The following is a 26341-nucleotide window of genomic DNA, read 5'->3' on the forward strand; positions in this document are numbered from 1 at the left end:
TATCAAAACTGTTTCCGACACATCCAGCCATTGACTTGACTTTTTAATTTATCTGTCTTTTTACCTGCTGGAGGAAGGCAGTGAGGTTGCTGGTCCCCCACTTGTCCGGTTTGGGTAGGTTGATGTCTTTTAAATAAAGGACCAAGTTCTCGCAGTCCTTGGGTCTGAAAACTCGACCAGTGTTAGAGCTGAGCAACAGGCACGTCTGGCTCAGTTTCTGTAGGACGTGGCGTGATGATGTCTGGGCGCTGCAGTGAACCACAGCAACTTGGGTGGAACGCAGCCGAGAGAAGGCGTAGCGCAGGAGCATGCTGAACAGGACGAACAGAATAAGGTCAGGAAACACACAAGAACTCAAAGTACGTGAGGTGAGACATGAGCGCAGAGGATGGCAACAGTTCATCCATATGCTTAAATGTTTTAAACAGTTCAGCTTCACCCATTTTTAAGCTGATCTAAGGACAGCAAGAAAGGATAAGAGGATGAAATCTGTGTTACTGCCACATTAAACAAAAAATAAACTTTTGGGACGTCAAGAAAATTGTTTACCTTTGACTCAAAGGCAAATTAAAGAAAGTAAATATGACGTGTTCATGGGCATGCACAGTCATTATCAGAAAATCTGTACTTTTATCAGAAGACTAAGTTGACAAATCCCGTGCCTTACTGGCACCGTAATGTTTCAGACAAAGTGAGGCAGGGCATGAGGATGAGAAAAGAAAAGACTGAGAGATACAAAAGTGGAGTGTAAAAGGCAAACTGAGGGACCCTTGCTCTTTTATACCCAGGGGAGGGACACAATTACTTGTGGGGCAGTTCAGAACTTGATGTGTACACGTACACAATCCCAAGCACAAACAGCGCGCACACACACACCCAAAGATTTGATCTTTATTCTGAGCTTTCAGTGCCTTTACAAGAAAGGTCAAGTCTTGAATAAAAGCAGCTTTGATTTCACTGTTGATTATGTGATTGTGTCATTCTGAGTATTCCTATTTGAGTGCCTCTGTCTCACAAACCACACTGCACACTCTGACCTCACCAGTGATTTTTGTACTAAAGGCTAACATGAGGATAGAATAAAAAAAATACCCTTTGTGAATTGCTTCCACAAAATGCCATTTAATCTTAAGTCAGGATAATGGAAGGTAATGTAACAGTTGTTCAGCAATCATGGCTTTGTGAAGGGCTAAATGGTTTTTAATGTGTTTTTGTATATGGATCCAGAAGTAATTACCCCTTTCCACAACCCTCTGGCCCTACGACCATGAAGGGCTGCCTGTGCTGTGTGGTGAGCCAAGGAGAGAAACCCTGCAGACCTCTCTGCATGCCTGGAGTCTCAATCACAGGTAGCATGTGTGTGTGAGAGAACTGCTCCAGCGTGAGACCCTCAGGACGCTGGAACATGTAACTTGCTAGATGACCACTGTCAGTGTTATAGTAAGTATCCAATGGTTTTCTGGGGTCTGGTGGGCTTTCCCTGGCCCAGCTCAGCAACTACAGGAGTGAAAAGACATAAAGACAAACATTAGCAAGTTATCCATCCTTATAATTTTCAGCAGTTATAATTAAGACATGAATACAATTTAAATCCAAACATAAAACTGTTCTTGAACTCAACCTCTATTGATACCAAACGAGAACAAAATGAGGTCCTCACCTCTTTGGCAAACTCCTGTCGTGTTTTGAGGTTGAGGTTTCCTCCCATACCTCTCAGTAGACCAACGATGAACTGGCCCCTCTCCTTCACAGCATTGAGGTGAGACAGGCAATTGAACACTGTGCCCACTAAACTAGTTTCCACCACAAAGTCATTCTGATGAGGAGAGAGAAAGAACAGCATACAGATGTAAGGATCAAAGATCTTTTAAGATTTTCAAATAAACCTGTTGAGCAAAAGAAAAATCCAGTCTGTAAGAATTATGTAAATTAGAAGGAAATAATAAATGGATCTGTTCATTGAGCTGAAAGGTCACAAGTCATTTCAGTTACTTGATTGCACTTTCATAATGTTACCAATTAAATATATCATAATAAATACTGGTAATTATAAATGAAGTTAAATGATCAAGGTTCTAAGTTGCTCAGTGCATACGCACTGATGACACCACTGTGTCAGGTTCCAAACAAAAGATGTGTTTAACATTTATAACAATGAAAAGATGTGACTGCTTTTCATGCACTGTGTAGCAGTGGGACGCTGACCTGCTTGAGGACCCAGTCCAGAGATCTTTGGAAGTAATCGCCCAGCCAGTTTTCAAGATTATTGTGACACTCTTCTGGCTGACCCTTTAACCACGACTTCACCAAGGCACCCACATCAATGTCCTCATCACTTTAAATATGAGGAAGTAAAATGCCAGTGAGACAAGTACTGAAAAGGTGGAATTTGGTAGAAATAAATGCTTAAAACTCTTTCTGCATAGGCTGACTGACCTGAGAAAGATCATGCCCATGCGGGATATGGTAGCTGGTGAGGCACAGCTGAGGTCATGAGTCTCAAACAGGAAGTTAACATTAGGTCCAAACTGGATGCGTTCGCCACTGGGCATGGTTAACAGTCGATTATCATCAAGGACAGAATTCAGACTCTCAATCCACTCAGGATCAATGTCGCCATCACATACGATCCAAGAGTTCACCTCTAGAAAACACAAATATACATGCGTATGTTTACAACGCATGCATACAGGATATTAATGACGATACGGGGTGTGTCTGAAAGAATCATCTGATTTCAAAAGTTTTACATACAAAACTTGTTCACAAGTGCTTAACATTGCAGAATTAAAGGACTTTGAAATTGGATGATTCTGGTGATGGCCAAACGCTTTTCCAGTTTCAGTGGGCAATAATGTCAAACGCCTGGTTAATCACAAACCAGCAGCGTCCCTCTCTTATTACCCTGAGATTCTTTGACCACGTTCCTGGCACTGTGGGTGAGGACGCCATCAGACCACTCTCTGGTGTCCATGTCTATATGTCCCAACAACTGTTGTCTGGGCATGGCCTTAGGATTCATTGTGTACTGCTTCACCTACCAAACAAAAAAAAAAGTGAATTGGCAAGGAACTCAAGGCAGAATTTCTTTAATTTTGAAAATGTCGCTTTTTAGATTCTTTTATATGCTAAATAACACTGGAACTCAGACAGTGCATAATGTAATTTTAGAGGACTTGTATTACATCACTTTTTCCAGTTACAGCATTAAATTCAAGAGGGGAGGTTCCCCCTGTACTCACCACTTTTCCTGTCTTGCCGAGAGCCGCCCTGAGCATCCTCCACAGTGTGGACTTGCCTGCTCCGCTTGGCCCGACAACAACTACGCCCATACGTTGTCTTAGTTGTTCATTTAGCTCCAATGCCTTCTTTAGCTATAAATGACAACAATTACTCCATTTAACTATCTCTGATTTTCTTATACCATCTTTCTAACAAACAACGTCAGTTCACATAGTGTTTATTAGAATTCTTCATATACACACCTGGCTGGGGATAAGTTCAAGCTGTGCCTCCTTATAAACTTGTTCCAGTGCATGTGTTAGTATCTGGTCCTCCACGTCAGTGAAATCAACGCCAGAGAAGACATCTCTCACCAGAGCATCAAACCGAGAGCTATCGGCAAAGGTCAGCTTGGACATTGTGTTCAGTCTTAAGGCCTGCACTACCAGACTACTCTCTTCAACTGCAAGTAGATGGACAGAGAGAGAAAATGAGTTAGAGAAAGAAAAGAAATTAATATAAATTTAATTTCAATACAAAACAGGGATAAGCATAAAAAAAATACTTGAATAAGAGTATGGTTAACACTATAAAACAGCTATAAACTATGAAAAAGGCAATATGCTGAATGAAAAGAAAAAAAATAGAAAATTATATAAAAACAAGGTGAGGAAAGTTTAGTATTGGTTTGCTCTTGCAAATGTCCCCAGTGAAAAATGTGCTAATTACCAAAACTTATCACGATTTAAGACACTGTCAATACTTTTGATCTCTTGTCTTTCTGCAGAGAAGCGCATTTGGCCAGACTACATACAGAGACAAACACAAGGAAAAACCTCAGGGACTCATCGACAGACAAGAGGTTCACACAATGTGTCTGTGAATCTGTGTGTGTGTGTGTTTGTGTGTTGGACAGATAAAAGGTGGGTGGTGGAGGAAGAGAAAGATTTAAAGGAAAGAATGATAGAATCAGGGAAAGGGTGAGTAAAACCAAGGTAGAAGTGGGGGAGGTTATTGAAAACAAGAGGCATGAAGGGGACCTTTGGGGTGAGAAAAAGAGGGCACCGATTGCGAACGAGCGGGACGAGAGCAACATCGACAGCCAGGTATCAGAGAAAGAGAGCGCTAACAAGAGGTTAGAGGAGGGAGCAGGAACTGAGGAAGAAATGCTGAAGAGGTAAACAACAACGCTCTGGCAAAGTGTTTTGAGGACGAGAGAATGCAGAAGGACAAAAGTACAGACAAGTGAAAAACCCGAGGGAAGAAAAGTTTTTAGGGAAAGTGCTTGAGCTAAATGTCAATTCATGGCATGTCCGTACTAGAATATTTAGAGGGCAAGCGCAGCATGTGCACAGAAAAAGAGCTGGACACTAAAGCCTTCTGTTTAAGTATACTCGTGGTGTTTATCCGGCTGCATTCAATAGATATCCACACAAAGAGGCACAGATAAGCCAAACACTTTTATTGTAATCTCTGTTGAGCAAAGGATAAGCATCTCCAGACCAGTCAAATTTTTAACTGTAACCTTATCTTCCGATGCTTTACGTCAACTCGAAAACTTTCTATCCCTCAGGTCCAAAGGTTGCTATCAGTATAGCAGTTTCAGCACTTCCAAAAAGTAGATTTTCAACTAGACTTAGAAAAGTTGCCACTTTTTTTTTTTATTATCAGAGACTGCGTCGAGATTTCTGTTACAGCTTCATCTACTTCTGAGGTGGTTGAAGAAGTTAAAAAGTCTGAAGAGGCTAAAACTTTGACAAGTTTACTTGTGGATTCTTTTTCAATAACCCCAATGAGCCAAATATGTCAGTCTGACAAAGGGTGTTATTATTATTAAAAGTGTCAATAGTCTTTTGGGCTCCTTTAACTTTAGTCGATTAAAACAATCAGATGATATTAAAAGCGTGGTTTGGATGTTACATGACAGCACAGTTACGCTTACTTTGCCTTTGAGATATATTTATTTATGATGTGTTGAATGATCCTTCACCAGGACAAGAGTCCGGTCTCCAATAAACACAATGGATTGAACTATATATTTTTTAACATCCATCCATCCTCTTTTGCTTATATGAAGTCATGTTACAGTGGCAGCAGGCTAACCAGACATCCTCTCACTCAGTGAGACTCGACACTTTGGGATCCTTCAGTTACTCCTGAGGGATCCCGTACCCCAAAGTATTCCCATATGGAAAATATAATTTCTCCTATAGGTTCTGGGTGTACCCCAGGGTTAGGGTGAACAACCGATATTAAAAAATAATAATAATAATAATCTGAGGACCTGCACTCTGTTCTTGACATATACCATGAGGGGATATGATATCCCATACTATATGTGTTCTCCATCAAGGAGCAGAAGTTTTACACATAGCTGCTTTTTATGTTAATTAAATGGCCCAACTTTACCCAATCACAATTACCCCCAAATCACTGCTAATCCCTTGGATCCAGCTGAGTGACACACCAGTGGATGAAATGTTGACTTTAATTTCTCATTGGAAATCTTGTCAGGAGTGTGAAAACCACACATCATAATGTTTCCCTCTGCCAACAACAGACCAGTGGTCCCAGTATGAGGCATCGAGGTAACTTAAGGCCTTTTGTTTAGCTCTCAAGGTCATCATTAGCCAGGGCAGCTTTGAAGCATCTGTGCAGCAGCTGCCCACAGGGGAAGTGAGAGGAGCCCATAGCAAAAAGTTCTTTAGCTGGAGAAACAGTAACAGCCAAGAACCCCTAAAAAAGTGTGTCTGTTTGTTTAAATTCAGCCTCCAGATGAGAAATGTCTTGAATACAACAGTAGACTTTCAAAACTCTACCCAGAGGGGTGTTCTTTCTAATTATGCCTATTTTTGTTAAGTACAATACATCACTGTAACTCATCTGTAGGACTAGAATAAAGAATGTGTAAATTGACTAAACAAATATTCAGCCCATAACTTTCAGACTTGTAGTCTCAATCAGTGTTGACTAAAGTGGCTTAAGGAAATTTATCAGATTATGTGCAGCTCCCTCTTAAGTATAGATTTCATTCTCACCCCACCAAATGATTTCACAAATTAGCACAACCTCTGCTTCAGACAGAAATAAATCATTAATCAAGTCATCAGGTGCTGCTTGAATATAATGAAAGTCTGCCATTAATGTTATGTAATTATAAACCCGAATAAAACACAGTGTATTTTTTTAAAAATCCTAGTACTTTGCATTGTTAAAGTTTTGACCCTTTGTACTTGGCAAAGAGTTTGATTTTGAGTCAAAAAAGAACCCATTTCCTCCTAACTTTCTTTTAAAATACATTTTTGGCCTTTTTAGCCGTTATAATGATGTGACAGGCTGAAGGTGGACAAGAAAGGTTGGGGAGAGCAGGGGGAAGGGATGTAACAATTGGCCCGGTACAAAATCAAACCTTGGTCTCTGGAATAACCTTGTGGCATATGAGTTGCCTGCTCAACCCAGTGAGCTATACTGGCACCCCCTCAAAACTTTCTTGACACAATATTGGAGAAGAAAAAATAAAAATGCCTCACAGAAATAATCTATATTAAAAAAAAAAGGAAAAACACCCAGAGGGGGTCTTACTCTTTTCTTTGTTGCGATTCCTTCTGTGTTGCTGCAGGAGACCGCCGCAGGCCTTCAGCACTGTCTTTAGAGCTCGCAAACCCCAGTCATAGTGTTGCTGAGGAGTCAACAACTCTCTGGAGAAAGAAATAAAGGCACATTTTTACACATCACACACTCGCAGTTGGCGGTAGCATTGTCTGTAACAGTCAGTGGTGGGAAGCAGAAAGGGTAATTTATCCACAAAAATTCAAGCAACTGCATACTAATAATGCTAAAACGGAAAGTCCGTCTAATAATAACACGTGAAACACAAAAATCACACACAACACAGATATCAAACTACACAGGTGAAGCACATTGCATGTCAATTTGACCCTAATCCAAACCAAAAATGACTTAATTCTACCTTGCCAGGTTGAAGATTGCTACCAGTTTGCATCCCAGTATTTCTCCATTTTTGAAGCCCTCGGAGTAGAGGATGACTTCAGCAATGAGCTCATTGTCTGGCCTGCTCATGGCCACAGGCCTGAACAGTTGCTTTAGGTTGTCTGGAAGTTTCTGTCTGCCTCCATAGCCTTTTCCTGCCGGGTTTAATGTGATAAAGACTCCAGAATTAGGGTCCAATTCCACCTAGAGGATGAAGAAAGGAAGAACATGTTCTTCTCAATATTATGATTTTTTTAAAACTGGCATTAGAAAAGTTTAAGCAGTTCCTTCTTGAATTATGACAAATCCAGTTTTTACGCCATATATGAAAACATAAATAATTTACTGTGGGACTGATTTGACTGAAAGACAGTTAAAAAAATAGAAAAAAATAATTGTATATCATGAGAAAGCGTCATAAATTACTGAGGTGGGCTTGAGAAATCAGAATGACCTGGTGTTCAGCATTATTGTTTTTGTCTGCATTTGTTTATTTTCTGACCTCCTTCCCTAGCAGATCGCATGTGTTCTTATGATGTTTGAGAGAGTCTTGAATGGCCTGAATCTGCATGGAAACTGCAGACAGTACTGCTTCCTCTAAACGGTTAAACTCGTCAAAGCAGCCCCATGCTCCACACTTCACCAACCCCACAAAGATCCGTCCCATTGACTTCACATCGATACCCTGGAAAACAGACCAAAAAAAAAACAGTCGTTGTCATTTGTACTCAATTTGCAATCCTACTTTGTTTGCACATGTGTGTGGACTAATCAAAAGGTTAGTGTATGTGTGTGTCTACTACTGCACATATGTGATTCATGGATATATTGTATCCACGTCTTTAGTTGTAGCTTTCGCTTTGTATATATTTTTTGCTTTTCACAGAAGCATCTATACACCTCGTCACAGTTGAACACCAGCACTTGACGTCCAAACAGCCCTCCTAAGGCTTTGACGGACTCAGTCTTGCCTGTGCCGGCTGGCCCATAAGGGTTCCCCCCGAGCCCCATCTTCATTGCCTGGGTCAGAGTCAGGTAGCATTTATCAGTCAGTGGAGTGTGCACCAGCTTAGCCACATTCCCCTGGGAGGCAGTAAGAGATAAGATTAAAGATTAAAATTAGGAATAAAGACAGCAAAGGAAAGTGATGGTGGCCAGACAGCATCGGAGATATGGGTGAAGGGACACGATGGAGACTGAAACAAACTCGTCAAAAAATAAAGGAAATGAATGGAAAAGGAAAGACGTGACAAATGAATGATGGACGGGCAAAGAAAAGAAAAGTAAACGGGAGTCTGGATGTGGTTGTAGAAAACTGCAGAGTGGAAATGCAAGAAGGCACTGTATTACACGTGCTCCTTATCCCTGCATAAACAGTGCCCCCCAAAGGTTAAAAAAAATAGGTTCAAATACACTGATCAACACCTACACAACAGCTCCCATAAGCAGGATACTGCAGCCTGCCACACTGCAAAAACTGTTTAACGATAGCTTGTGATAAAGCTGATCCAGCCCCCAAACTCCTGCCTATAGTGTAATTATTACTGATATAAACTGGGATTAAGAAAATGCATGTTCTCCTAATACTACCTTACCTGGGTCATACTGAAAGTAGCTACAGAATGAACAAAATGTTATAGGGCTTCACCTGAATATTAAACCCTCGGCTAGATTTAGATATTTGGTTTCCTTTTTTTGCTTGTTACACATGAATATAATAATTTTTGTTATGGTTATAAAATTAGACATGATGTCAGTCATTTATCATCTGTAAAAATAGACTAATAACAGATGGCACAACTTGCTGTTGAAAATGTCTGCTGCTTTCCTCCCTTGCAAGTCAATGTGCTGTAAAATGAATGCTAAGAAAGCAGATTTAATTTCCTGTGGTTTAATATTCTTAATTAGCAAAACAAAATGTCAAGTAAAGATTGACTGGAGTGCAGGAAACATCACTGAATGTTTTGGTTTGTTCCATTTGTGTAATTGAAAAGAGGAACGCATATACAACACGTTTGCACTATATCACACCTGGTATTCATAGGTGTAGCTGAATTGTGCATCCACCATATGTATGTGGCAGCATTGGTCCGGCCCCATATAGAACCGAAGCTGCTTCTTCCAGGCCCAGGCGTCAGTAGTGGTAACTCCTGCCTGGTTAAGTTGCTTCACCACACTGATGTTGTGGATAATATCCAGGATCAAGGCCTTCAGCTTCAATTGCAGGACACTAGACTCTGTACAAGGAGACATGCATAAATTTTAGGGTGTCAGAACCTGTAAAAGTACATAAATAACACATTTCTGACATAAAAGAGCATTGTATCTGTAAATGCAGGGTGCTGGATTTAACCAGGCCAGGAAATAGTTAATATTTGTTACAATAGTGTATTGAATTTGAATAAACCACAGTGTAGAACTGAGAAATTCTGAAATGAACAATATGATTTTTTTCAGTATGACTCAGGCAACACATTTAAACATTAAAAACAGTGCTGCATTACCTCTTTAGTTCATCACTGTTCAAGTTTTATGGAACTGATTAGACCAGCAGCTGTATTTTACATTCTTGCTTGATATGGGATTTCTCTCTCTTTCTCTTGGTAAAGTGGTGATCATTCCAAACAGGTGTCAGTTCTTGACTTCAGGGGATTGTAATTTGTATTAAAAAATAGCATTTGAGCTTATATAACAGAAATAAGCAAGGCCTTCTCCCCAAAAGACATTGCTGGAAAGCAGTAAATGTTCTTTTAAAGGCCAAAGAAACCACATACATATCATTCAGTATTAAAAGGGCTTCTCAGTATGGGCAAGTTGCCCGTGCCCTGTGCACTAATGCGCATTGATACCATCGAGGATGCTGGCTTTTGTACTGTGTGCTTACAACAAGTGAGTGATGGCCCTTCTGTTTAGCCTGGAGGATTTCTAAGAGTTTTAAATTTTGACCTGTCAGACCACAGGAATATTTTCTGCTTTCCCTCAGTCCGAACAAAGGCCCAGAGAGAGCACTGGTGCTTCTGGGTCTGTTTATATGTGTATTTTCTTTTGCCTAGCAACTGCCCAAAATCAATTATGGCTACACTCCTTTTTACATTTATCTCTGAAGCTGAGAATGACCACTTCAAGCCACCTTTTATGCATCTTTTATAGTCTTGTTGACATGTATGCATCAGTAGTGTCAGCCTAGCTAGAGATGCATACAAATTACTTCAGCAAACGTATGCCAAATGTATCCTGCCAAATGTATCCTGTCTTGCCTCACCAACAAATGGCTCCTCACTTCCTGTGGAGTTTATGGACATTTTAGGCAGACTGGGTAATTAGATTGTCTTTCTTGCCATTACTTTTGCTGCTTTAATCAGTCCCAGCACTTTATAGCCACTTGAGACAAACTGGTGTTAAAAGAAAGCACATCACATAGGGATTTTACCCTTTTTAACCCCTTTTCACAACGGTGTCCTGCATCCATCATTTCCTCTCAAAATGAATCATAAACGAGCAAAAGTAAGACATTATTAGTTAAGTTAAAACTAATAAGCGACACGACCACTCAAAATAGTCCAAAATGAGCCTTTGCAGCCTTTACACTGGTTTAGTCATAATAACCTTTTCAGCTATCAAAAGCCCCCAATTTGATACAGCTTGTCATTTTCAGTAGAAAACAAAATGAAAACTTCCCCCGGCACCATCCTGACACAAGAAGTGAATTACTCCAAAGCCTTTATTTTTTTTCTTTAACAGCTAAAAGAAACAGCACTTGCAATATTACAGTACATCACCACCTAGGCGTGTCAGTCCTATCTAATGAAATCTCCAAGAAACATTGCCATATATTTTGGTTTTTTACACAGAAGCCAGTAATTTAATAATGTATTATCATGGAAATAACTGCTACAGGCATAAATGGAAAAGGTGTGCATGTAAGAATATAATATCTCCATATAATATAATCCAGTGCTGCACTAAAATAAAAGGTATTCTACAACTGTGTGAAAAAGTCTAAAAGCAAATTTAGCCCACACGCTGAAGTTAAGCATGAAGAAAATGACAGAAGAGATTTGGAATTTGACCATTTCCCAGAACGCCAATGTCCTGTGAAATGTCGGTACTGCTGGCGCTTTCATCTCATGAATGAGTAATTTGTTTAAATCTAAAAGTAAAGCAGATTTGAGTTCTGAGGCAAAAGTCGGCTGTTATGCTTTATGCAGCCATATATTCATCCCCGGGTCATTAAATTCGCCTGTCAGATATGTTGCCTACAGATTTAAAGCGTACTACTGCCCCTTTGCAGCTTCCTAGGAGACTATGAGTGATACACTCATTTGGAATTAATTTCCCACTCATCTCATAATCCCAACAGATTCAACCAAGCCTGAGATTTGGATCAGTATCTGATGTAGATTAAGTACACATATTAAGTAGCAATTGTTTATCTGGACTCTCACAGAAAGGTCAAAAACTAAAATAAGGGTTGTGAAATTTGCTGTAGAAATAACCACAGAGAGAGAAAGAAAAATCACACATCAAGTGTGGGGCAAAGACGTGAATATTTTAAGACCTCTTGGGGAAAAAACATTGCGTAGTTCCTGTTTATCACAACTTCTTCTGTCTTTCTGTGTATTACCCTTATGTCAGAGATCGTAACCAGTCAATATTGGCAATGCCCACTAGGGGTCATAGGACTCCACTCAAGTAGCCCTGCTATTATATATCAATTTATATATAATGTTAAAGCTAGCGTCTACGTTTAGCTGAATACTTGGATTAGAGGAAGAAAAACTGTAGAAACACTGGTGAACACAGTGACATGGTGATTACTGTTGCCTCAAAGCCTAACAGTAAGATGGTCCTGGATCTGGCCAGGGCCTTTCTGTGTGGAGTTTGCTTGTTCTCCTCGTGTCTGTGTGGGTTCTGTCCAGATACTACGGCTTCCTCAAGCACTCCAAAGACAGGCATGTTAGTAGGGTTAGGTTAGTTGGTGATTGGCTTTAATATGCTTCAGATGTGAATGACAGTGTGAATGGTTCTCGGTCTCTCTGTGTTAGCCCTGTGACAGACTGGCAACCTGTCCAGCATGTACCCAACCTCTCGCCCTATGGCAGCTGGGATAGGAGATGAAGTCAGAGATGCAAGGCTGAGACTGTTTTGGACATGAGCAAAAGAGAGGTAGTGGATATGTTGGGCAAAGGACGTTGAAGACAGCTACCAGGCAAAAAGAAAAGAGGAAGTCCACATAAAAGGTTCAGGCATGAAGTAAAGGAGGGCCTGCAGAGGGTTTGTGTGACAGAAGAAGATGCTAGGGATAGAGTGAGAGTAAGATGACTTGTTATGGCCATCCCTAAAGGGAGGAGTGGAAATAAGAAGAAGAAGAAAGAAACTGGCTGGTTGTAATAATCACAGATTTGATGTTTATTCATTAATGTTGGTTATAAATTGCTTTTAACTGTAAGTTTTTTTAATCCTTGTATGCACACACTAAGCTAAACGTATATGTTAAATAAAATCCATATCATGTGTGCAGAATTTCATGTAGTTCAGGGAAACGTTACACCTGTCTGAATGGGCACACATACTTTATCTTCCCCGATGCTTAAACACAAACGTGTTCCCTACCTGTGTTATCAGAGCTGGTGTCCACTGTGGTATAGACTTCTAATTTGCTGTTAAGCTCCAACTCCAACTGATGCAAATTTTGTTCTTTTATAGCTCTTTCCACATCTTCAGTAAATTGGATTTGCTCAGCCAGACACAGGATCTACACGAAAAAATGCAACATTGTTTAATGCTGGGGAGAAAAAAAACTTATTTTCTTTTACATCACAAGCTTTAAAGAATATTTTTAAAAAGCAGTTGTATAATTGAGTGTGTGCACCTGTGATGGATAACGAGAGGGGTCCACTTCCCCTTTCTTTGCTGCCGACACACATTCATACAGCAAGTGCTTTAGGGTCTCCTTCATTTCCACAGACAGCTCACTTAACCACACCTAGAAACGAAGGAAAACTGTTTATGCAGAACCACAAAGGAAGGTTCAGAGAAAAAGCGTATAAAACGTTTAAAATGAATACACATTTGTGTTGCTTTGAATACATTTTTAAAAAGGATAAACATACTACAAGTACCTCCTTAGACCTCCAACAATGATAATACTATTTATCCATTTATATACATTCATAGCTTTACCTCCACAAGGCTGGAAATGTGTACAATATTTCTGAGTGGCACAATTTCTCCCTCCAAAGAACACATGGCGACAATGTGCTGGCATTGCTCATCAAACACAACACTGTGGATGCCTGCAAAGGGAATATATATGCAGACTACCTTCACTATCCAATACAACCGCTATGATTCAAACAATATGAACAAATATAACAAAAGGGGGAAAACAGGCAGAAGACAGAGCGACAGCAGATAAATGCAAACGATCATCAGCAACAACAGAATGTAAGAACACACATGTCTCTGACCTGCAAAGAGTTTTTTTAGGTGTGACTGGATGACACTAGGGTTGGTTGCCTGCCCAAGAATTTCTAACAGATCATCATCCCCAATGAAATAGAACCGTGGGAAGGCAGACCGTTTCTCCTGTGATGCAGACACAAAACCACATTTAGGTAGTGGTGATATTTGAAACCCATGTGAAAGAAAGCAAATGTCTTTTCACACGTGCGTATTCACCTCCAGGAACTCATTGAGTGACTTTTGGCAGCGCTGTAGTTGGTCCAGTATGGTGACGAGGGAGTTTCTGATGCCAGCCCTCGAACTCAGAGAAACAACTCTGTTGTCTCTCTGGATGTCTGACATTATAGACCTAAGACATGGAGCGAGAAAATGTTCAGTTATGCCAGTTTCTATTTGTCAGCAAAAGAGAAGCCACGTGTAGTTTATGGTATATTATCACACGTAGTATATAGTGGTTTTCTAATCTTACTGAACACTCAAAGTGCTTCAGACTACAAGCCACATTTAACCACACAGTCAAATAGTGTTTTATTCTATACATTGCAAACATGGAGGTCTTTCAACTGTCAGAGGAAGCTAGACTACCCAAAGAAAACTCATGCACTCGTAGTGAGTGCGCACATTCAAACACCAGAAGGAAAGGTCCAAATCAGGAACGTTCTTGCTGTGAAGTATCAGTGTTAGCCACCATTGTGCCTAAATGGGCAAACGCTTCATTTGTGTTATTACACAGAGCTGCACACACTGTACCTGAAGTCTTCATCAACTCGTTTGAAGCGAGCTTCCTCTCGGGGCAATGCTCCTCGTCCAAAAATGGGCTCCAAATAAACCCAGCGCCTCTGGATGGCATTCAGACTGAGCAGATACTCATCCAAGTCGGACAGACGAACTTCCCACAGACTGACCTGGATATACGTGGAGTAAATACTCAAACCTTTGTCACAGTTTCTTCATCAGGGATTAAATGTTAATATATAAATGAACCAAATTTGTTTTTTAAAAACTGCATGTACCAATACAAGCTGAGAAAGGTATGTGAAAAGTACTTTTTCCATACATAAAAAAAAATTAAGCACTTAAAGTTTATTCATAGATTTAAAGACCTTGACCTGACCTTGTCCTGGAAGCTGTGGTAATAAGGGGAATCTTTCAGCGACTGCAGCAGACAGCGATTATCTCCCACCTAGATAGACAGAGAAATGGTGAAAACGTAATACCTAATACATAAGATGTCATTTAGGCATTTAGTGTCGACTATGTCTCTCTAACAATTGAGTCAAGTAAGCTCTTTTATTTGAACTGCCTGACATAACATTTCACTGATGTACTGAAACCAGGGCAACATTTACATGTAAATATGGACAGCAACATTTAAAGAAGCAAGTACTAATTATATAATGTTTTTAAAAAGAAAAAAAAAAACAATAACACTGTTTCACAATCAGACACAATGGGTTCTATCTTGGTAAGCCTCTACAAACCTTATGTATGGGTCATTCTAAAGCAGGGGTCTCAAACTTTCGGCCCGGGGGCCACTTGTGGCCCACGTCACTCCTACTTGACGTGAAGAAATGTAATGCAATTACATATTGAACTTTTTTTGTTAGGCATGATTTGTTTGTTGCTGAATGCAATGTTAAAATAAGTTCTTTAAAAAGCAAAAATTGATTTAACATGAAAACAATATGAGCAGAGAGTACAAACATGTTGAGGGATTGGCTGTGTTGGTTCAGTGAGAGAGTTCTTTGTAAAGAAAACAATTTTCACTAGAAGTCAAAAACTAATGTGTACACATATGTCTGCATTTTTATTTTGTTAAAATACAAACAAAATTAGAGTAGAAGTGCTGCCACGCGTTTGATCAGAAAGACAGTAACAATTTGTTTATTTGGTAGTTCAAAGTAGTAGCAGTTGAAAGGCCTCAGTTAAGAGTGAGGGAAAAAAAATTGCGTTCACATTTGCAGATTTGTCTTGTTATACAATATTTGACATTTAAAGAAAACTAGCAAAACACTATATTTCTGGAAATATTTGTGGGTGTTTTTGTGTTTGTTTGTTTGTTTTTGTATTACTTGAACACTAAAGTGGACCTCCAATGAGATGACAGTGCCAGCAGTGGCCCACAGCCCATTTTGGTTTGAGACCCCTGTTCTAAAGAGTTCATTGGATTCAAGTGTGGCACTGATGCAACAAGTCAGCTTGTGAAATTTCTTCCCTTCTAAATATTTCACAATAAGTGGCATTACTACAAAGTGGAAGTTTTCCAGAAACCACTGAAACTCAGCCACAAAGTGTCAGAGCGCCAAGTGCTGAGTTGCATAGTTCGTAAAAGTCGCCCTCACACTGTTGACTCAGTAAGTCGACCAGACCGCCTCTGGCATTAAGATCAGCACAAAAACTGAGTTTGCTGAGATGAGGTTTCCATAGCTGAGAAGCTCCTGTACTGTATGTGTAGGCAGTCTTGTACTTTTGTCCATATGTGGTATATTCAGGGCTCATGTTCAGATACATTTGTGTTCAAGAAGTATCTTAAACCACGTTAGCCTAAATCACTAAAAGCAATACTTTAGTACAAAAAAAGTGTATAATTGCAGCAAATCCCTTTGTGGCTCTTTTTCTTATTCAATTTCCTCTGATAAATTAAACTAGAGGAAAGAAGCAGCAATCTTGTGCCACCCTATCCAAGGATATAATGAAGCTCAATTATATCTAGAGGCCATCGCAGATTCAATAGTCAACAATATAGAAAATTTAAAACAATCCAATCTAGACAGGCAAAAGATTAACTACAGCAGGACAAATGTAAAGCAAGATGAGGATGAATGAGCGCAGCAGATAACTGAAGCTGTTTTTCAAAAAGGGATGCAAGTGCCAAGATTTGCCTGTTTGTCCCTCTGGAGTCATTAAACAGAAAAATCTCATCAGCCACTTGAATGTTCAAAATGTCTAAAGTTTCCTATTTGGCCATCATTTGAATCTTAGCAAACAAGTGCTTCTCTAGTGAATTTCAACAAGTGGATACATTTCAGGGGTTTTAATCTCGATTTGTATTCTTTTTACTATAAGTAAGTAGCTAATTTCCAGCTTATTTCTCTGAGCTATCTCAAGCACTGTGCTGCCCAGCAATTTCTTATAGGCTAACTGCACCTGATCTAACTACATTAGATCTCTGTGTTCAACCTTCTCCTAGTTTAGTCCACAATAAATGAACTGCAATTTATACAGTACCTTTTTACACTCGCATTTTTAATGTAACACCTGCAAACCTAGATGGAGGCATCAAATGGTACTGATGATTCAGGATCTTGCCTAAAGGCACTTAAATTTAGCGTTGCAGGAACTGAGGATCGAAACATGGATCTTCTGAATAGCAGACAACCTGCTTTCAATTCTGGGTCACCATATATAACATGATTTTTGAGGGCCATAAAAGAGAACCAGACAACCAGGGAGGGGTGCAAGGTCCATCCAGGAGATGTGACTATTGTTCATAAAATGATTTATGGTCAACTCTAACCAATTAAAAAAGATCTCAATTTACTTTCCTAGTCAAACTTCAGAGATTCAGTGTGGCATTGTGAACCAAATCTGCATTTTATTTTTGTACACAACAGCTGAGTTGATGTCTTTTTTTTTTTTTTTATGTGTGCTCCATATATCTACCTGGTTGACAATATCCTTCCAGTCCTTGATGAGGGTGAGAGTGCGCCCACTGCTGTCTGTGTACTCAGTGAGGGTGAAGGTAGCTGCAGCTCCCCACAAATCCAGCTCCCTCAGAGCTTCTCTGATCGTCACCTCTGCCTGAGCACGACTGTTCAGATCCTATATCAATGTGCACCACATGCACACACAAAAAACACACGCCTCTGCATCAGTCATATTGGGTTATGCGTCTGGACCACCCGTTTGCCTCATTACATTTCCAACACATCACTGAAATCTGCCAACATGTCCAAACTTTTTCCAAAAAACCTGGAAGACTAACATTTCTCAGCTTCGAGTCGTGATGTACTGACTTTTTCACTTCCATTTCTGTGTTTGTGCGTGCACCGTGTGAGAGGTTGCTTTAATACCCTCAGGATTTCAAACAGGTTTGATTTTCTTGCGATTTTCTTGATCGGGAGCTGGTCGTGAGGTGTTAATCGCTTCTCGTTACCCCATGTATACTACATGTTGCACGACACATGATTAAGGCGAAACTCGGGCCAATCCAAATATACAAATGCAGGCCAAAGCAGCTTTATAGATATCAGTTACGATCTTTATCATGCCATTACTGAAAATTACTGAGTTCTGATTCCCTAAAGATTAGGGCGCTAAAAAAGACATTTATATACAATTTCAAAAGTGTGTTTGTACAGACCTTGAGCTCCATTGCTTTCTCTATGATGGTATTTGCCACAGCAAGAAGATCACTAAAGGTAAGTCTCTCTAAAGTCATCCCTCTTGGGAGGCCTAGTAAACGGAACATGTCCAACCAGTGGTCCTGAGACAGGTGGTCCCCACGTACATACTTCAGCACTGGAATCATGTTCTAGATATTGAGTCGAAAAAGAAAAGGAAACAAAAACAAAAAAAAAACCAAAACAAGATTTGTAATTAGATCACTTATAAAGTCAGATTAAAGATTTCCCTCACAGCCGTGTAGATTCAAATGAGACGTCACAGCCCCCGAGGGAACATCCCACCTTTGCTGGGATTCCCGCTCGGGGGTGGCATGGTGGTACGACAGGGCAGCACTTACTGTTCCCTGATTTCAATTCCACCATCAGGCCGGGGGCTTTCTGTTTGGAGTTTGCATGTTCACCCCTCATTTGCGTGGGTTCTCTCCGGGTACTCCGGCTTTCTCCCACAGTCCAAAGACATGCAGTTAGTGGGGATAGGTTAAATGGAAACTCTAAACTGCCCATAGGTGTGAATGTGAGTGGGAATGGTTGTCTGTGTCTATGTGTTAGTCCTGCAACAGACTGGCGACCTGTCCAGGGTGTACCCTGCCTCAAAAAGGAGAAACCAGGAGAAAGGATGGAACTGTGTACATTTTTAAGTCATGTTTCCACTTAAACAAACTGTATATCAAAATGTAGCAGCTAAATGCTGTGACATTTTCTGAGTAAACTCCAACAAGAACCAGAATAAGTTTTCTGGATATCTGACTCAGCCAAAGCATACACACATATTTCAGATAAGAAGACTTGAATTGAATACGAAAAGAAGACAGCGACATATTATTACTTGAACTGTACTAGTATATACCTTGTATTTGTCAACTTCCCCTTGTAGTTTAACAGACATCACAGTGGGTTGCTCTAGTTTTCTTAGTCTGTCTTGCCAAGTAAACAAAAACTCCTCAAATACATATGTTTTACTCCTGTAAATTAAAAGAAAAAACACACACAATTACATGACTAAACACATAGTACTGATTAAAAAATACTCTACGTAAAAGTTAAGATATGAGCCCTAAACATGACCCCCCTCTACCTGAATGATATCCAGTCTTCCTGGGCCTTCTCTGAGAACCCTTGGTGCCACTCCTCATACAGACCCCACATTTGGCTGCATTCCTCCATGTCTCTTTTTGTCTCTTCGGCCACAGAGAAAGACGGAGTCTCCAGATTGAAATAGGCACAGTCTTCACTGAGGAGAGCACAGGAGAGTCAGACTTTTGGCCGTAATTGAACTAAATGCGATCTCTTCACACCAGAGTCATAACTGAAAATGACCTTGTACAAGTTTTTTCATGTGGCACATGATAAAGGAAATAAAAATCCCAAATACTTTAAACATTCTAAATCTCTTAGTGAATAAACCTGAATGAAAATAAACGTACAGCAGCTTAGTGCGCACAAGCTCTAGCTCCTCAAACTCTTGCTGTTTGTCCCTGATTGTCTGAAGACATACAAGCAGGGCAGCATGATCACCAGTCTCAAGCATCTCATCTTTAGGTTTTAGCTGGTCCCAGCGTGCCTTAAACCGCTCCAGATCTGCCCTGTAAACATCGATACGACTGGCCGCATAACTTCGCATCACCTCCACCTAAGAGAGTACCATGCATGAAAAAGAAGGAGTCATTCTGAGGAAAATAGGGTCTGAAAAACCAATTGGAGCAATAAGCTGATCTAAGTGTGTCTGTATGAGTATATGTCACCTGGTCTTTGACCATTAGCTGGTGGCTCTCCATGACAAGCTCCAGCTTGTCCCACTTGGCCCTGAGTGAAGAGAGAGAGTCCAGCCCAGCTCCAGCCACCGCACGTAGCAAGCGGTTCTTCTCCTCAGCAAATTGGAACTGAGGTAGAATCTGTGTATAGACATGAAGCACAGTTTGTTTCAAATGACATGGTTAAATTTTAGACCGTTCCTTGTGGACTTATAGGACCAATGCTATAAATCAATCAGAAATATGACGAGACATACTGTAAAATGCATTAATGAAGACAAAGCATTTATTTCTTTGACAGGGAGCAAAATGTTTTGCTAGGTGTATGAAAGTTAACCTTGAATTCTAAAATTACCCACAAACAAGGAAGGAAGAAATTTACAAAAAACCCTAACGAACTGAGTTTAGGAGTGTTTGTGTCTTACTTCAGGTTTGCGGGCAAGTATCTGGTTATATTTGGCACTAGCTGCACCAATTTCCTCCATACTCTCTGGTCGAGTGGACAAGGCCTCCATTGATTCTGTCACAAAAGTTTCTATTGCTTGTGTGTGGCCTGCAAGCAAGAAGGAAGAGAATATGCTTTCAAAAAAGGAAAACAGAAAAGGAAAGGGAAAGTGAGAGCAAAGGGGATATCTTAGAGCTGAAGAAATGAAAAACAAATTTTCAAGACACAGACACAAAATTGAGAAAGAGAAATAAAACACTGGTTTTTCATTGGTGAGATACACTTAATGTCTCTTATATAAAAGCATTTATTGATGCAAAGAGAGAAACAAAGTGGGGGCTTGGCTAGAGTGTTTTCGTTCTGCCACAAACATTACATACTGGAAAAAACAAGGAAAATCAAGGTGTCTGTGTTTACCTTGTATAGATTTCCTAAGTGAGAGGAGCAGCATGTCAAACAGCCTCTGAATCAGGTCATCTATGGCGGCTTTTACAGGCTCACAGTTGACGGTGATACAGTCCACTTTCTCCTGACTGACAAAGAAAGGAGGCCAGTGACAGAAATGCAGTTGTTAAGTGTTACATTTGTGGTGTAAGTTCACTTTTAACTGCACAAACTGTACCCAATAAAGAAATATAATAAGTAAAACTATAAATGGATAAAGCAGGTCACTGACTCAGACAGTGAGACAAATTCTTAGTAGAGAACAGAACATAATGCCATGGGCTTTTCTGGAGTGCATCATTTTCTAAAAGTTATGAATCTGATGTGTGATCTTTGCTGGTATGATTAAACAAACCTTCCCAAGCTGTTACAGAGAAAAACACTTCAGAGGACTCGATTAACAATTAACTTGTAACAAACAAAATCACTTAAGATATCAAAACAATCTGTGAATGACCTAGTTATATAAACAGTATATAACAATACAGTCTATACACTTTTTGCAATGTTTACTATCCTTATGTGTAAGCATAAATATCATTTTCATTTCACCAGGTTTAATTACATTAGTTAATACGTGATGTGTACCTGGGTAAACGTTCTGACTCTTTTCCCTTGGCTTTCAGGGCTTTGAAATTTCTTTCCCAGTCCTGCACAGAACTCAAATGCTTCTCGATCAACTTCTCTAAATCAGTCTGTCCCAACACCACCCACTCCTGCACTCACACACACACACACACACACGCATACAGGATTACAGTGAGGCGGGGTGCAGTGCATATTTCCTATTTTTAAAGGTGTCTGTGTTAAAGGTGACAGTAACGATATCATCCATCAAGACACAGATGACTAAATAAAAAGAGAAGTAAAGAGAAGATGAGATAAAAGAGAAGTCTGGTGCGGGCGGAGGGCTTCCCCCTGCAATTTATACATGCATGATCGCAGACTAAAGGGAAAAGACAATAAACTGTTCTGTCATGGTAGTATGCAGGGGAACACAGCAGTGAAACAACAGAGCTTCAGTACAAAAAAAAAAAAAAAAAAAAAAAAAAGAGAACCATGACTGATCCAGGTTTCATTCTTTCAAAGACAGCAATACAGTTATTCCTCAGTGCAGTGCTTCAGTGAGAAACTTGTGACAAGTGTTTCATTATTTTAAATATACGTACATATATAAAATGGTACGCTGAAAAAAAACTGAAAGAAACTAAAATCAAGTCAGAACCATGATGATGATAATACTAAAGATTTAAGTGCTGAGCCAAATAACTGATCGGAAGTTATTAAATCTCGAGTCCGAATTTGACCAGCCTCAAATCCGGTCCAGGTGTCAAAGAGTTACACAACATGCAAATTTTCTTTTTTGTACATAAAACACTACACAGAGGCTCTCTTAAAGGAAAGTTAATAACAAATCACTCTCAGAGTAATTATAAAAGTCAAAACACCTTGAACTTGTGTTGTATAGCTTCCAGGCGACTAAAGAGGTCCTCAGCCTTGCTGAAAATTGTGAGGAACCCAGACGCATTCCTGTCAATCATGATGTTGAAGATGAGCTCCTCCCCCTGGGTGCTGACCCCTCGGAACTGGTTTGGGATCGAGATGAAACGCTTCATTTCTCTAAAATAGCGTGCACGCACCTCCTCAAATGGTGGCGAGAACTGTAAGCGGCCCTGCCTGTTAACAAGAACAGGATTAAAACGATTCCACGGTTTACTCTTAAATCCACATTAATCGATGATACCCTTTTAGAAGAAAGAGGAAGTGATAGAGAGGTAGAGAAAACTGTTGATATGACCAAGGGTGAGAAGTGAGAGGTGTGGGGAAAAGTCAGTAGTTGCTGTTATTGACAAGAGAAGTTGAAAATGCAGATGCAGAGAAAATGCAGAGAAGGGAAAAATAGATGACAAGAGTTAGAGGGCAGAGAGAGAAAGCGAAACCTGGACAAGTGAAATTTTGGGCACTGACTTGAAAGTGAGATCAATGTGTATTTCTGGCAAGTTCTTGTTCAGTGCTTCCAGCCCAGTCTGATACTGGTGTTCAAGAGCTTTGTACAGCTGATGGTTCCAGTGCTGACGCCATGCCCGCATGTCATCAGACCTGAAGCCCTACAGACACAAACGCACACACACACACACACACACACTTTTTATTTCCTAAACAAAAAATATTTTAACTATTTATCCAGAATGATTTATCCTGAAATAAGAATGTTTTCATGCTGAAAACATGGAGACATATTTACTTCCGTATTTTTAATTTTTTTATTTTATTTACTATTATAGCCAAATCAACGCAACTATTTGTAAAAAAATATTTTATGCACAAAATAAAAATCCTATTAGGCAAAACATCTGCGACACATTCCATCCAAGACATCTCCAGTCAATACCTGAGCCTCCAGAGTGGCAAAACCAGCACGAAGCTCCTGAAGACCATCCTTCCATCGCTGCTGATGTCTCAGTAGGTCAACATTCATCAGTGTCACGACCTAAAAAATGTACCCACAGATACGGAGAAGAACAAAGAGAATAGTAAGACTTTTGCTACTTATTCCAATTTGAGTGGGGAAGTGTTGTTGCAAAGAACTGTACTAAAGGCCAAAAATTTAAATACTGTGTCTCTGCTAGCACCTTCTCAATGAAGTCAGTGTGCCATTTTCGTAACTTCCTGTTTTCGGTGGAGAGTTTTTCAGCAGCAGCCTGCAGCTTGCCAATGTAGACTTCTAACTCTTTGGGGTTGTCCCAGGTGATCTGCAGCTTGCTTCCTGTTTTCTTTGACTGAGAACGAGGATTCTTACAAAGACAAGCAGACCGATTATCTCCACGTCAAGACACAAAATCGATGGCAGGCAAATTTTCAAGGTGAACAAAGTTCCAAGGATCATGCATTTTCCTTTATATATATATATATATATATATATGTATTAGGTACTGGCAACTCATCAACTTTGACTCTTATAACATTACACATAGAAAAAAAAAAAATACAATTAGTATTATAAAACAATACTTTCAAACGTGTGCTGTACCTTAATGACATGCTCAAAGGCCAGGGCAAGATTTAGCATCATAGGTCTCTGAGAGGGAATCATCTGCTGGTCAATGGTGTTGTAGAAATGAGCAACCTATGAAAATGGTAATATGTAACAATACGATCATAAAAAAAGCAATAGATATACATAAAGATATACACAGATATACCCTGGCTACTACGTTAGGAATACATGCTCAACTGCTCTTTAACAAAAATATCTAATCAGCCAATCACATGGCACCAACTCAATGAATTTAGTCTAAGTCTGAATCTGAGCGTTTCAGAAACTGCTGATCTGCTGTTGTAAACAACATGAAAACATGGCTCTATCCTGCTTTATATCAGTGGTTCAGGCCGGTGGCGCTGGTGTAGTGGTGTGATGGTCTGAAGGATATGTTCTTGCCACACTTAGGCTCCATATTAAATACTGATCATCATTTAAATGCCATAGCCGGTTCTGCCGGAGGTTTTTTCCTATTAAAAGGGAATTCTTCCTTCCCACTGTCACCAAAGTGCTTGCTCATTTGGGGTCACCTGACCTGATTGTTGTGGGGGGTTTTTACCTTACAACATAAAGTGCCTTGAGGCAACTGCTGTTGTGATTTGGCACTTTATAAACTGTACTCAAATGGCCTCCACGATTACCAGATCTCAATCCAACAGAGCACCTTTTTTGGGCAATGGGCAAACTCAGGATGTAACTCAGGACTTCCTGCGCGTAACAACTGAAGTGGCAACTGAATGTATATAAATAAATTAGGAAAGAAAAAATATTGCATGTCTTAGCTTCCGCTCTCACCTGTTTTAGGACAATGGCTTGTCTGTAGAATTTATCTGCAGTATTAGCAGCCAGTTGTATCTTAGCTGGGATGGAAAAGCCCAGGGCAGAGAGCTGCCTGACCTCCCTGAGCAGACTGACTAGTCTGTCTGAGTACTGAATCTTGAGTCTGCCATCATCATGGTCCAGCTCCATCACACGGTTACTGGCCTGAAGACTATACAGGGTGTGAGAATAGAGAAGTGCAAAATGTAACATCCATTCAAGCCAATATTCGTTCCACTCTGGGTATTTTAAATGATTAAATAAAAAATACAAAAAAACAGCATACAATTGCAAAAGGATTTAATAACATTGTAGAATTGCATGCCTCTTTCAAACTTGTATATTAATGACCAACATACTCTTCTGTGATGCTTCAACTGAAGTTCTTCTTTACACTGTCATTTCTAGGATTTTGTAACCTAAGGTCGAAATATTACAGACCTGATCCCTGACTTTGGGTCAGTCAGCTCAGAAAGTATATCTCTTGACCAGTCCTCAAACTGCTCTTGTTCATAGGCCCTCAGAATCTCCAGCAGGTCATCACAGAAATGCAGGAACCCTTTGAACCCAGAGAGATCTGAAAGCAGAGCCTCAGCTAGGCGGACAGAGTCTTCCACCTATTGTAAGAATGAAAGACATGAAAATAAAATACATTTTCTTTTGACTGTCACAGAAATTATTTTGTATTTGACATATTAGAAACAAAAAAAAAACTGCAAATGTAACAGTTGTTTTATAGCACTGTACAAAAGTCTTGAGCACTCTACATTTATTTATATCTTGCTTTCAAGAATGAGACTGTCTCAAAATGTTTTAAAGTGGTCTTGAGCAATTGTTCTTCAGACTTTCTGAAGTTTTTCCAAAGTTTTTCTTTAAACATTAGCTGCTTTTTCACTCATTTTCAGTCCACTCCTTGTACCTGACCATTTTCAACGTTTTTTTTTATGTTTTTAAGCTCCTAACACTGACCTATGACTTATTCCAGCATAAAAAAGGCACCTAACTAAATATATAAGCCAGCATTGTGTCTACATATGGGAGAAAACTTTATTTGCTATCTTTGGGCATTTTGAGGAAACTGGGCAATTTGAGGACTTGAATATTTTAGGAAATTCAAGAAGTTGAGGCCTAAAATTATCTACAGCACATCAACAGTCTCTGAAAGTCCTGTCTTTAACAAATACGAAAAAATCCAGCAAAGAGCTGACACAGGAACTGAGATATGCATCTGGACTATCAAATGACCCAAATGACTTCTGAAGGCTCATCAGAAACGGTTTCAGTGAAAGGGTGGCTGTCAAAAGGGGAACAGGAAGAAACAGCCGAAATATGCCTCATTACACAAAATTAGACTGAAAATCAGTGGCAGGTCTTATGGAGCAATTAATCCAAATTTGAAAATGCTGCTTCACATTGCTTGTCATTGTCATCAGTATGTAAGGAGGAGGCCAGGAGGTAGATACAGCAGTAAGTGTCTACAGTAATCTGTAAAAAAACAGTGGAGGCAGCATTTCATCCAGCGAGGTTGAAAATTTTGATTGAACTATGAATGCAGAAAAGTAAATGAACAAGAAATTGTTCATCATTAAAGCAAAAGTAAGTGGTACATCACCAGCTTAAACACAGTACCTCATGTAAATCTTACATTTTGTTGGCATTTACAGTGTAGGGCCATAAAAGTTCCAGTAGCAATAATTTTTGACATTAATGTCGTGTCATAACAATAAAGTTGACTGAGAGTTTTTTTTTAATGTCAGGT

General features: G+C 39.8%; 1 protein-coding gene across 3 annotated transcripts in view; it reads right to left on the minus strand.

Moving 5' to 3' along the window:
• Window positions 1-26341, minus strand: part of LOC120719480 (cytoplasmic dynein 2 heavy chain 1) — a 118022-nt gene that overhangs the window by 84391 nt on the left and 7290 nt on the right. For all 3 annotated transcript variants that reach the window (XM_040008669.1, XM_040008668.1, XM_040008670.1), the window contains exons 13-48: window positions 25024-25199; window positions 24559-24754; window positions 23755-23850; window positions 23357-23518; window positions 23116-23214; window positions 22692-22831; window positions 22172-22400; window positions 21312-21439; window positions 20697-20812; window positions 20260-20387; window positions 19826-19975; window positions 19508-19713; window positions 19159-19314; window positions 18931-19045; window positions 18041-18211; window positions 17341-17499; window positions 14792-14860; window positions 14428-14582; window positions 13894-14026; window positions 13683-13800; window positions 13396-13508; window positions 13085-13198; window positions 12826-12967; window positions 9244-9449; window positions 8113-8295; window positions 7715-7897; window positions 7193-7416; window positions 6805-6920; window positions 3486-3685; window positions 3243-3374; window positions 2905-3037; window positions 2437-2644; window positions 2206-2335; window positions 1661-1816; window positions 1238-1497; window positions 65-311 (exon numbers count right to left, since the gene is read on the minus strand). In XM_040008669.1, the coding sequence (XP_039864603.1) occupies window positions 65-311; window positions 1238-1497; window positions 1661-1816; window positions 2206-2335; window positions 2437-2644; window positions 2905-3037; window positions 3243-3374; window positions 3486-3685; window positions 6805-6920; window positions 7193-7416; window positions 7715-7897; window positions 8113-8295; window positions 9244-9449; window positions 12826-12967; window positions 13085-13198; window positions 13396-13508; window positions 13683-13800; window positions 13894-14026; window positions 14428-14582; window positions 14792-14860; window positions 17341-17499; window positions 18041-18211; window positions 18931-19045; window positions 19159-19314; window positions 19508-19713; window positions 19826-19975; window positions 20260-20387; window positions 20697-20812; window positions 21312-21439; window positions 22172-22400; window positions 22692-22831; window positions 23116-23214; window positions 23357-23518; window positions 23755-23850; window positions 24559-24754; window positions 25024-25199 (5649 nt within the window). The remainder of the gene's footprint in view (window positions 1-64; window positions 312-1237; window positions 1498-1660; window positions 1817-2205; window positions 2336-2436; window positions 2645-2904; window positions 3038-3242; window positions 3375-3485; window positions 3686-6804; window positions 6921-7192; window positions 7417-7714; window positions 7898-8112; window positions 8296-9243; window positions 9450-12825; window positions 12968-13084; window positions 13199-13395; window positions 13509-13682; window positions 13801-13893; window positions 14027-14427; window positions 14583-14791; window positions 14861-17340; window positions 17500-18040; window positions 18212-18930; window positions 19046-19158; window positions 19315-19507; window positions 19714-19825; window positions 19976-20259; window positions 20388-20696; window positions 20813-21311; window positions 21440-22171; window positions 22401-22691; window positions 22832-23115; window positions 23215-23356; window positions 23519-23754; window positions 23851-24558; window positions 24755-25023; window positions 25200-26341) is intronic.

This window comes from Simochromis diagramma, unplaced genomic scaffold (assembly GCF_900408965.1).
Source record: "Simochromis diagramma unplaced genomic scaffold, fSimDia1.1 OVJJ01000344.1, whole genome shotgun sequence".
NCBI lineage: Eukaryota > Metazoa > Chordata > Actinopteri > Cichliformes > Cichlidae > Simochromis > Simochromis diagramma.